The sequence below is a fragment of the Girardinichthys multiradiatus genome, chromosome 7 (genome assembly GCF_021462225.1).
Source record: "Girardinichthys multiradiatus isolate DD_20200921_A chromosome 7, DD_fGirMul_XY1, whole genome shotgun sequence".
Taxonomy (NCBI): domain Eukaryota; kingdom Metazoa; phylum Chordata; class Actinopteri; order Cyprinodontiformes; family Goodeidae; genus Girardinichthys; species Girardinichthys multiradiatus.
Window position 1 is genome coordinate 40166698 of NC_061800.1, and position 12016 is coordinate 40178713.

The following is a 12016-nucleotide window of genomic DNA, read 5'->3' on the forward strand; positions in this document are numbered from 1 at the left end:
TGTTGGCAATGTTCACATCCACACTGTCTGTCTGAGACTAACACACAGAAACACAGAGACATGATTAATCCTTCAGCATGCTATACAAAAGGCTGAAAGCATATATCACATATATATATATATATATATATTAAGTTTGAAGGGTTTTAAATAAATCTGCAGCCACTAATAGAATAAATGCCATAACATCCTTTAATAATTAAAAAAAACAACAATCAAGCTTGCAGGGTATCCTTGCAGGGTATCCAGACTCCTTGTCCACTCCTTGTCGTGCTGCAACCACAAACTTCAATACATTTTATGCATCTAGAAAGTGTTTCAGGGTTCTTAAAAAGATTTTATGAGTAAAATCTTATCCAAGCCACTGGCGTCAGAAGGCCCCTAATTAGTGAAGAGTCAAATTGTGTGCTGTTTGATGTCAGTATAAATCCAGCTGTTCTTTGAAGGCCGGAGTAGAATGTTAGAGAACAATGGTGAACATACAGCATCATAAAGAACAAGGAACACAGAGGATGGGTCAGAAAATGTATGTAAAGACCCAGGGTTAGGTTATAAAACAATATCCGAAGAGGACTGTCCTCCAATATAATACGGCCAACTGCTCCACCATGTCGGCCACTTTAAGCGTTGTGCATGCTGAGGCGAGTTGATCTTCATCTGAGCAGACAGAATGGCTGCATAGCACAGCATGATATAATAACATTAAGAAATGTTATTATCAGATCATTGCTGCGACATTTGCATAGCACTTATCTAAACTTTGTAGCATTGCCTTATTTGTATGGTATTGATGGTGTCAATACCATACAGAATCTGTAGGAGGGGAGTGGTTCACTCCACAAATCTAGCCTTAATGGGAGAGCAACAAGAAGGCAGCAGTCCAGTTTTCCAAAATCCAGACAGCAGACAGCAAACATTTGCAGCAAGGTGCTCTTTTTGGACTTTATGGGAAAATTTATGGCTGAAATATAACACTGCATACAGGAATTACAAAAAAACTTTCCCTTTTAATTGTGTAAAAGATATTCAAATCTATAGGTTCTGTAAAATTTAGCAGGAATATTCAGGAAAAACATGTTTCATCTTGAGTAAATCGGACCAAAGTCTGACAACTAGCTTTTACTATAAACACTGAAAAGAAAGAGTTATTGCTGTCCCTGCTGAGTAGCTAATCTGGAAACTCTGACACTGGGATCAGAGACTCACCAACAGTTGCCTCACAGAGCCCAAGTCTCCCTGCCAGGCGGCCTGCAGCAGCTGTGCCTGTGGGGACAGGTGGGGCCTCGTCATCCACCACACCATTTTCTCTTGGAGCTCAGGTGGGCTGATGTGGAGCGCTGTCTGCTCTCTGTGGTTACACAGCGTCAGGTCAGCATCGGCCCTCAGCAGCCCCTGCACCGCCTGTTGAGCACACCAATAAAATTGACCAATGAGTTCAAATAAAATGGTAACATGTCAACTAGAAGAAGTTTAGTGTGTAAATCTGTGATTTTGGTATTAGACAGTACAGGTCCTTCTCAAAATATTAGCATATTGTGATAAAGTTCATTATTTTCCATAATGTCATGATGAAAATTTAACATTCATATATTTTAGATTCATTGCACACTAACTGAAATATTTCAGGTATTTTATTGTCTTAATACGGATGATTTTGGCATACAGCTCATGAAAACCCAAAATTCCTATCTCACAAAATTAGCATATCATTAAAAGGGTCTCTAAACGAGTTATGAACCTAATCATCTGAATCAACGAGTTAACTCTAAACACCTGCAAAAGATTCCTGAGGCCTTTAAAACTCCCAGCCTGGTTCATCACTCAAAACCCCAATCATGGGTAAGACTGCCGACCTGACTGCTGTCCAGAAGGCCACTATTGACACCCTCAAGCAAGAGGGTAAGACACAGAAAGACATTTCTGAACGAATAGGCTGTTCCCAGAGTGCTGTATCAAGGTACCTCAGTGGGAAGTCTGTGGGAAGGAAAAAGTGTGGCAGAAAACGCTGCACAACGAGAAGAGGTGACCGGACCCTGAGGAAGATTGTGGAGAAGGGCCGATTCCAGACCTTGGGGGACCTGCGGAAGCAGTGGACTGAGTCTAGAGTAGAAACATCCAGAGCCACCGTGCACAGGTGTGTGCAGGAAATGGGCTACAGGTGCCGCATTCCCCAGACCTGGGCTACAGAGAAGCAGCACTGGACTGTTGCTCAGTGGTCCAAAGTACTTTTTTCGGATGAAAGCAAATTCTGCATGTCATTCGGAAATCAAGGTGCCAGAGTCTGGAGGAAGACTGGGGAGAAGGAAATGCCAAAATGCCAGAAGTCCAGTGTCAAGTACCCACAGTCAGTGATGGTCTGGGGTGCCGTGTCAGCTGCTGGTGTTGGTCCACTGTGTTTTATCAAGGGCAGGGTCAATGCAGCTAGCTATCAGGAGCTATTTGGAGCACTTCATGCTTCCATCTGCTGAAAAGCTTTATGGAGATGAAGATTTCATTTTTCAGCACAACCTGGCACCTGCTCACAGTGCCAAAACCACTGGTAAATGGTTTACTGACCATGGTATCACTGTGCTCAATTGGCCTGCCAACTCTCCTGACCTGAACCCCATAGAGAATCTGTGGGATATTGTGAAGAGAACGTTGAGAGACTCAAGACCCAACACTCTGGATGAGCTAAAGGCCGCTATCGAAGCATCCTGGACCTCCATAAGACCTCAGCAGTGCCACAGGCTGATTGCCTCCATGCCACGCCGCATTGAAGCAGTCATTTCTGCAAAAGGATTCCCGACCAAGTATTGAGTGCATAACTGTACATGATTATTTGAAGGTTGATGTTTTTTGTATTAAAAACACTTTTATTGGTCGGATGAAATATGCTAATTTTGTGAGATAGGAATTCTGGGTTTTCATGAGCTGTATGCCACAATCATCCGTATTAAGACAATAAAAGACCTGAAATATTTCAGTTAGTGTGCAATGAATCTAAAATATATGAATGTTACATTTTAATCATGACATTATGGAAAATAATGAACTTTATCACAATATGCTAATATTTTGAGAAGGACCCGTATGTCAGAAGGAAGGTGTGCAACTTTATAAAAATCACTAAAAACGAAAAGAATCACAAAGAGGATGAATGCATTGGACCCTGAATTTTGCTTTGCTTTTCTTGCTATTTTAGCAGAGACATATTTTACTTAATCAGATTAGCTAGTAATAATCCGCTATTTTCAAAAGTTTAAATGCTGGATAGGCTCAGCATTTGAATGTGTGATCCTCATCATTAAAAACTGTTGAGTTAGGAGAAAAGGAGATGAACAATTAAAAAATAGTAATTTAAGATTTGTAAAATATAACCTGTAGAAGTAAGAGTTCATAAAGCTACTCTTACACTCGGGGACAGGATGGGGGGAGCAGATGTTCAGGAGGCAGTGCTGCTCTTCTGTTTGATAAGGAGGCCTCCTATTGGTAGGTGTTATGGATATGACCTACCAGGAGGATGGATGGATGCATGGATGGATGGATGGATGGATGGATGGATGGATGGATGGATGGATGGATGATCTCAGAAGAGCTACATCCTCTTGAAGGACTAAAAGGGCGAATGCTGTTTAGTGACTTTCAGTATTTTATCAAACTAGATCTCAAAAGTTGACCTCATGAAACTGTTTCACCATCCTTCATGATGCAGACTAATATATAAGATGTTAGTAAGCCATTTCTATTAAGATGGGGAAGTCATTTTCAGCATGACTCCCAAAGGATGGGATGCAGACGTGGAGCTTAAAGAAGAGCATTTAGATCACGTGACACACATACATGAACATAAACAGGTGTAGTTGTTGAGACGAAAATTACTGTCATGTGACCACACTGTTTCTTCCTCCAAAACTTCTAATAAACCTAAACTTTTAATGTAACATGCCTGTTTATGCCTAAATCACACATATAAACACATATGTCTCCAACTCACCTCTGACTTATTGTTTCGACAAGCAGCAAAAAGGGCAAGACGTCTCCGTTCTTCTTCATCTTCAGTGTCAGAGACCTCCACCACATCCAGGATCTCCATCTGTTCTCCTACAACCACCTGATCATTTTCTTCCTGCAGCACTCCTCCCTGCATCACAGCATCATCATCACCTTTCCCATCATCAGTGTCTCTTCTCTTCTTCGCCTCCATAGCCCATATGCTCACAGTCAAACCAGCGTGAGCAAAGGTCAGACAAGAAGCGCTACCTCTGAGCTCTGGAAAGAATAAGAATGTTTTGTTGAACTCAGCGTTTGGCTGTCAGTGTGTTTGTGTGACGATTACTTGTGACGCCAGTCTCTAATGATCCACTGGTGCCCACAGGGACCAGACAGAAGGTGTGACTGGAAATTTATCCCTCATTACGACTGCTGTGGAGTCACCGTAAACACGTCATTGGCCCTGAAAATTTGTTTATCTAAAGATGACAGGATAAATGTTTGAACAAAGTAAAGTTCACACATTTACAGTGAAGCCTCTTTTAATTTTAGACTAATCATCAGAATATCAACATATAACAAGGGCCATAGTATTCAGCATTGGGTAAATGTCTGAGTATTTTAGGTTTACAGGTGTTTTTCCCTGTGGTGTTGGTCATTGATTCAGTTTGCTGTGAATGAGAACTGCATGCAGATTAGAAACATGTCCTTGGTTTGATGTTTATCAAAAACTAAGAGCAAAACTCACAAAATTGCTTTAATAGACAATAAAGCAATGTAAAACTATAACTTTTTATAAATCAGGCAAGTGCTGGAATTTATATAAGTATCTGTTACTCCTCAGTAGTAATGGTCAGCAGCTTGAAATGGTGGCCGACGGTAAAATATCTCAATAAATTGTTGAATTTTTACTTACACTCGTCTTTGTTGCATCAACTCGTAACTAATCCAGGCGTGTGTCTCATCTGAGCTTCTGTAGGCATTCGTCAAACGAAGCTTTGATCAGCAGACTGTCCACTCAAGCAATTCCTCTTGTCTTGTTTGTCATTCCGCGTGCTTTCTGTCATCCGTTTACACTTGGTTGCCTTGGAGACAGTTGGACAGACATCCGTTAACATGGCTGGTTTTTAATTACTCGGAGTCTGTCTGTTACCCGACACATTAAGACTGAATAAAACCAGGAATATTTCTTAAGGTTCCTAACCTAAAAGTTGATTTGCTTCCTTTTTGTTGAAATTAAACACATAAATATAATTGAACAAGCAACACTTTTCTGCTTTATTACTTCTCACCATGCAGCTTGGTTCCTGGAAGACAGTGTGAAAGAGTTTGTCAAGTTCATGAAGTTTCTTGCAACAAGCAAAGGTTTGCAGTTCTGATATTTGTGAATAATTCTATTTAAAACAACTCTATGATTTGAATTTGTTCATTAACATGATGATGAATATGATAACAGACATATTACTGAGCAGAACCTCAGTTTTATTAATCAGGTTATGGTGTCTGAAAAGTGTCTTGGAACTGTACTCATTAAAGGTCATATTGGTACATCCCAGTAAATTAGAATATCTGTTAAAAGTTTAGTTAATTTTCATAATTCAAAATTTAAACTCATATTATGGATTCATTACAGACAATGACATATTTTAAGCATGGATTTTTCTTAATTTTGATGAATTTATAGCTTATGAAAACCACATATTTAGTTAAAATTTGAGCGTTACACAAGACCAGTAAAAAGGACTTCAATAAAGAAATGTTCTCATATAGTCTCCAAAATCATGGGGCAGACTGCTGACATTTCAGTTGTCCAGCAAATGGTCTCTGATTCCCTCTACTAGGAGGGTAAGCCATAAAAGGTCATGGAAAAAGAAGCTGACTTTTCACAGGGTGCTGTTTCTGAGCATACTGATGGAAAGTTCAAAGGAAGGAAAAAATGCAGTAGCAAAAGGTGCACAAACAACAGGGATAATTGCTAGTGCTCCAACAGAAATAGTGGAGCCATGTCATCTGCTGGTGTTGGTCCGTTGTGTTTTCTGAAGTCCATAGTCAACACAGCACTCTACCAGGAAATCCTGCTGACAAGCTTTAAGGAGATGCTGATTTCATTTTCATGCAGGACTTGGCCGCTGCCCAACTGCCAAAACTACCAACACCTGCTTCAATGACCATGGCATCACTGTGCTTGATTACCCAACATATTGGCCTGAACTTAACCCCATAAGAACCTAAAAAGCATTGATACAATTAACAGATCATTATCCCCAAAACAATCTGATGCCTGCATCACAGTGTTAATAGCCATGGCCCTAGAAGGGCCTTTAACAATTAAATTCAATTAAATAGAAAGTAAAACTTCACAATAAATGCAATAAAATTCCAGAACTCTTTCCTACTTAAAACAATATTTAAACATGAGCACATTTCTGATTCATCTTTAGCCAAAACCTAGGCCTCGAAGTGAACCTTTTAACATCAGAACAGGTCTTAAAGTAAGATGGTTTTGAGTTCCAGAGCTTACAACTCTTAACAGAGAACGCAGTTTGTGCAAGGAAGGTCCTGCAGTATGGTATTTTACTGTCCCGATTTATGTTGCTTCTGGTGTTTCTATTACTGTTCAGTCTCAGGTGCTAAATGATTGATGCATCTGGGAATTAATTTAAGAAAACAGAAATTACTAAAGCTATCGAAGCTCATTAGATTATATTTCCTAACAATGGTACAATGATGATAGCGGATTGACTTTTTATCCATGATGTTTAAAGCTCGATTGTATAAAGAGCCAATGCATTTGGTTATCGTATTAACTATAAAAACAACCTGGGCAGGGCCAGATTCACCTCCATGCCACACTGCACTGATGCAGTAATTGATGCAATAAATCATGTTTCAAGAATGTCTGTGTTTCAGACACTGACTGGGAGACGATTTTCAGCATGAAAGCTTGAAAACTAAATCCTCTGCCTCCAATTCTAGACAGAGAAAGTTTGGTAACAGAATTAAAACTTGGTACTTTAAGTTGCTTGTTACACAACACTGGACTATCCTTCAAATTCAGGAACCTTTTTATGCCTGAGGGATTCATAGACAAGTGGTTTAATAAACAGAAAAAACGGACTGTAAATAAGTGAGAATTCAGCCAAAGAAAAACTTTACAAAACTTTGGAAAAGCATTCATTATCACTTCAAGACTAGAAGGAAGTTGAATGAAAGAAAGCTGTTTTTAAGAAGTATTGAAGATTTAAAGCATCGATGGAAGCTGTGATAGGTACAGTCACCTTTCTTCAAATCTTTCCCAAATCTTTCCTCATTAAACTGTTACAAGAAACACAAGAAAAGCTTAATCACCTACGTTTTGGTGATTGATCACTAAAACATTTTCTTACATCTCAAAAGTTTCTTTTGGCCTGGAATTTTCTTGCATTCCTAGTAGGGTTTAAAGGGCTTGTAACAGCATGAGGACAATTTCAATTGTCCTGAATATTAAAAAAATATATATCTGTGAATCTCACTCTTTTCTAAATATGTTTTCGTCCTTCTGACAGATCTGTGAGACCCAAAAAAACAGAATTGCTGTCCTACTCAGTCAGGAGAGTTCCTCATTTAGTCAATTCAGACTAAGGTCTTATTGCCTGTCAGATTCTTGTGTAGTTCTGATATTGTGGCACAACATGAAGCCACACAAAGGTGTGTGGGAAAGAATAATATAAAACCTTGTAGATGAGTCATCATTGAACTGATTCAGATGAAAGTGACTTCGACATTGGGCTCAAAGCAAACTGCAGTCAAAGCGAGGCAGTTTTTACACACTTTGAAAAGGCAGTACAAAACCCTGTCATTTCAGCTGAGGTTAAAAGGTCTTAAATGTGTTTTTTAGGAACTGTGTTTATGAAAATAGAACAGCAGTCAGTCTCTTTATGCTTCTATGCAGTAATTGTATAGAATAGACTCCAAACTTGTTTATTAAAGACCAACAAACCAGAGTTTAAGAGTCTGCTTGTGGAAAACTCAGCACTTTGAAACCATGTCACATATTAGACAGATTGAAATATAACAAGCAAGGTAATATTTGTCTTTTAAACCTTTGTGTTTCCATAAAATCTCAGCAGATGTGGGGGCATTTATCTTTTGCTACTAACAATACAGTCTATGCAATAATATTCAATATTATTGTAAATATTAAAGTTGCATTAACTAAATGAACTACGCCGGAACAACGTCAAGCGCTTTCTATTTAACAAAATATTGAAATATACACATCAGAGCCTGCCTCACATGGGCACAAGATGGCAGTGTTTGACCATTATAAATATTTAAATCCCAGAGGAAAAGAGAACCAAACGCTGGATCAACACCAGACATACATCACATACAGGTGCATCACAAATTACAAAATCAGAAACAAATGACCTTATTTCAGTAATTCAATTCAAAAGTCAAAGTCATATATTATACAGACTCAATAAACACAGTGTTATTTTGGAATTAGTTTTAATGATTAGAATTCAGAGATAATGAAAACCTTAAATTCAGTGTCCCCTTTTGCATGACTTATTGCATCACTGCAACGTGGCATGGAAGAGATAAGCCTGTGGCTCTGCTGAGGTGTTAAGGAAGTCCTGCAGAAGTCCTGCATACTTTAATTGTGTCATTCATATCTTCTGCATCATTGGCTCTGATGTCTTCCATTTGACAATACTCCATATATGTTATTCTCTATGGGGATTTGGCGAGGCCAATTTGCTGGCCAATCAAGCACAGTGATATCATGGTCATTAAAGCAGGTATTGGTAGTTTTGGCACTGTGGGCAGGTGTCACGTACTGCTAGAAAATTAAATCAGCAACTCCATAAAGCTTATCAGCAGAGAGAAGCATGCAGAAGCATGGCTGTTCTGACTTTAAAATTGATAAAACACAGTGGACCAAATCATCACTGGCTACGGCAAATTCATGCTGGACCTCAAGCAATTTGGATTCTGTGCCTTTTCACTCCGTCTCCAGCCTCTGGGACCTTGATTTCTAAATGAAGCAAAATGTACTTTCTTCTGCAAAGAGGACTTTGGACTACTGAGAACCAGTCCTGTCCTTTCTGTTGCTGATGGTTGTGTAGGCCATTGCATGGCCATAACATAACATTTGTATATTATAAATAAGTTTATCTTTGGTTTATATAATTTTTAGGAAACTGGGTTTTTCTTAGCTTTTAAGCATCATAATCTATGTGTGTAAAGAGACTGTAACGCAAATATATATATTTTTTTATTGAAATACTGAAATAAATGAATTACTCGATAATGTTTTAATATATAGAGATGCACCTTTACACAGCCTGTTTTAACATGCTGTGATGAGATGGGTGAAAAAGGCAAACCTCATTAAACCAGAGCAAGTTGCCCCATGTTCCTCCATTACAGTGCGAGAGATTTTTTAACACGCCATCCACAAAAAAGTTTTGCGTGATTTGTGACATGAGGAATGACATTGTTATTATGTCAGATGATATTTTTTTTCTGATTTTACACGTAGAATCTTAGAAATTATGTGTGTTCCTGTGTTTCCATCAGGTTGCTTCATGCACTCCAACATTTATCTCAGACGCCCGGTTGGAGGATGTTAGTCCTAGTTCATTGCCTCCACCCTTCCACGCTCTCCTTCCCTGCGCTCTCTAATTTGTCGGGTCAGGGCTAAATCCCCGTCGCTTACCCCGGTCTCTCTCCCAGCTCCACTGGTGCCAGGCTGACGCGTCCCGTTGCGCACAGCACTCCTCCAAACACCGCATTACCCAACACAGTTCCCCCTCCAGATCTCACCATAACCTCGGGGCTTATAGAGAGAAAGCTCCTAACTTAACGACTCGGTACGTTTGACGCCGGGATGACACACGGTCGGTGACAGGAAGACTCGGGGGGAGTGGACGTGCAGCGGAAGGAACAAGGACAAGTCCGGGCTCTCCCCCGAGCAGTTTGCGCAAGGTGCTTCAGCGCAGGCTCGTGTTGCCGCATTTTATGGATTTCTTTACCAGCAGCTACTTTATATTATGATGTTTGCGCTTCTTCTCTGAGCTTTTGTGGGATTCGCTGGCTGCCTCCTCTGAAACTTAACTCTCTTGATCATTTCGGGAGCGACAGGATGGAGTCGCACGTTGGCTCAGCTCTGCAGAAACATACGCTGCTGTGGTTCATCATAGGTGAGTCTCACTCAGCCTACCTGCTTTGATAAATACATTTAGATCCTGCAGTGTAATAGTTGGACAAGTCCAAAGAATTTACCAAACTGATAAAAGACGCAAAAGACTGCACTTCAATCTCTGAAAACTCACTCCACTCCATTTGGGCCAAAAGAGAGGAAGCCTTTAATTTAGTTAAGTATAGAGTTGAGATTTTTTCCATGAAAGTAAACAACTGTACAGAGCTTTGCTAAATTATTTATAGTCCTGTAAGTTTTCTGCATTTTGTCAGGTAACAACCATAAACGTTAGTGTAGGTAGATGGGATTGTAGTAAAGTAGGACATAATTGTAAACGTGGAAGGAAAAGAATAATCATTTTTTACAAGTAAAAATCTGATAAGTGTTTCAAGTTTGTGTTGATTTGAACCTATCTGAGCAAATTCTTTCATACTTTTGAATTGTCCCCTACATGGTTTGTTACAAAATGCAGATTTCACATGAAACTTCTTATGGTCTTCTTTCAACAATGACTTTCTTCTTGCCACTGTTCCATAAAGGCCACATTTCTGGAGGGCATGATTAATAGTTGTCAGCAGATTCTCCCACTTGAGCTGTGGCTCCCTGCAGCTTCTCTGATTAAGACTCTTCTAACCCGGCCTGTCAGTCTAGCGGGGCAGACATGTCCTGGTCGGTTTAGAGTTCTGCTATACTCTTTCAGTGTTTGGGTTATGGATTGAAAAATGATCCATAGAATGCTCAGAGCTGGAAATATTAGTTTTTATTACATAACCCTGCTTCAAACTACACTCTGGTGTGTTCTCTGGTCATGATGATGCTATTTGTTCACTAATGTTGTTTAACAAACCTCCATGTCTTCACAGACTACACACAGATGAGGTTTGTGTACTACTTAGGTGCCTTCTGAAGGCAATTAGTTGCACTGGATTTTATTTTTGGGGTGTCAGATAAAAAGGAGCCAAAAGCAAATGCACACCACACTTTTCAGATTTTTATTTGTAAAAAGATTATTTATAACCACATATCTTTTTCCTTCCACTTCACAATTTTGTGCTGCTTGCATTTATTCCATCACATAAAATACAAATAAAATACTTTTATGTTGAAGGGTAAGCAATACCTCTGTGTGTCTATGCAGAAAACACCTCTTACACAGCTTTTATGAGAATAAAATGTCTTTTAACAACTGTATTTGTCATATAAATCTTAAAATACCTACCCAGTGTCTTTATTCCAATAAATACCGAAGCTATGGGTTTGTTATTAAATTAAATGAAATTTAACAGAGGATGGGCAGAGGCACCCGGCACTCTGTTTGCTGCGTAAACACAATAATCTTTGTTTAAAGTGGATCATAGCAGGGCTGTTAGGCTACGGTGCTATTTCAGGATGGACTTGCAGTCAGTGAAATGTGTGAAAGACATATCTGTTAGAAAAACTTTTTTCATAAATTGTTTTATATATATACAGGAGGTCGAGATTCTATTTAGCTCCCTCAACAAATAGTGTTAAGCAGATGTGCAATAAAATAATAGCCTTGATGGACATGTACTTTTGCATTATTATTTCCTGCTTTGTAAACATTACATTTTAATACCGTATTAAGCAACCGACTGCATCCAAAACATTACAGTTTTATTTTAAAAGCTTATATTATTTTGTGACCAAAAACATACCGTAAAGTTTTTAGTTTACCAAATTTACCCCTAACAAGTCCAGATTGTTACCTAATCTATTGTTTAAAAAAAAACCTTGCATCATTTGGGGCCCAGTTAACCCAGTTCTGCGGTTTTATTCTGTTACAACTGTGTATAAATCAGTTTGACATGTGGGTGTATAAGCTCCATAGATTTTTCT

General features: G+C 39.1%; 1 protein-coding gene across 2 annotated transcripts in view; it reads left to right on the forward strand.

Annotated features, from left to right (window-relative positions):
* The first annotated feature begins 9648 nt into the window (after nucleotides 1–9648).
* The window catches only part of ramp1 (receptor activity modifying protein 1), a 95286-nt gene continuing 92918 nt past the window's right edge, over nucleotides 9649–12016 (forward strand). The window contains exon 1 of one of the 2 annotated variants that reach the window (XM_047371510.1): nucleotides 9649–10160. In XM_047371510.1, the coding sequence (XP_047227466.1) occupies nucleotides 10103–10160 (58 nt within the window). In that variant the 5' untranslated portion in view covers nucleotides 9649–10102. The remainder of the gene's footprint in view (nucleotides 10161–12016) is intronic. The other variant, XM_047371509.1, reaches the window with a different exon arrangement.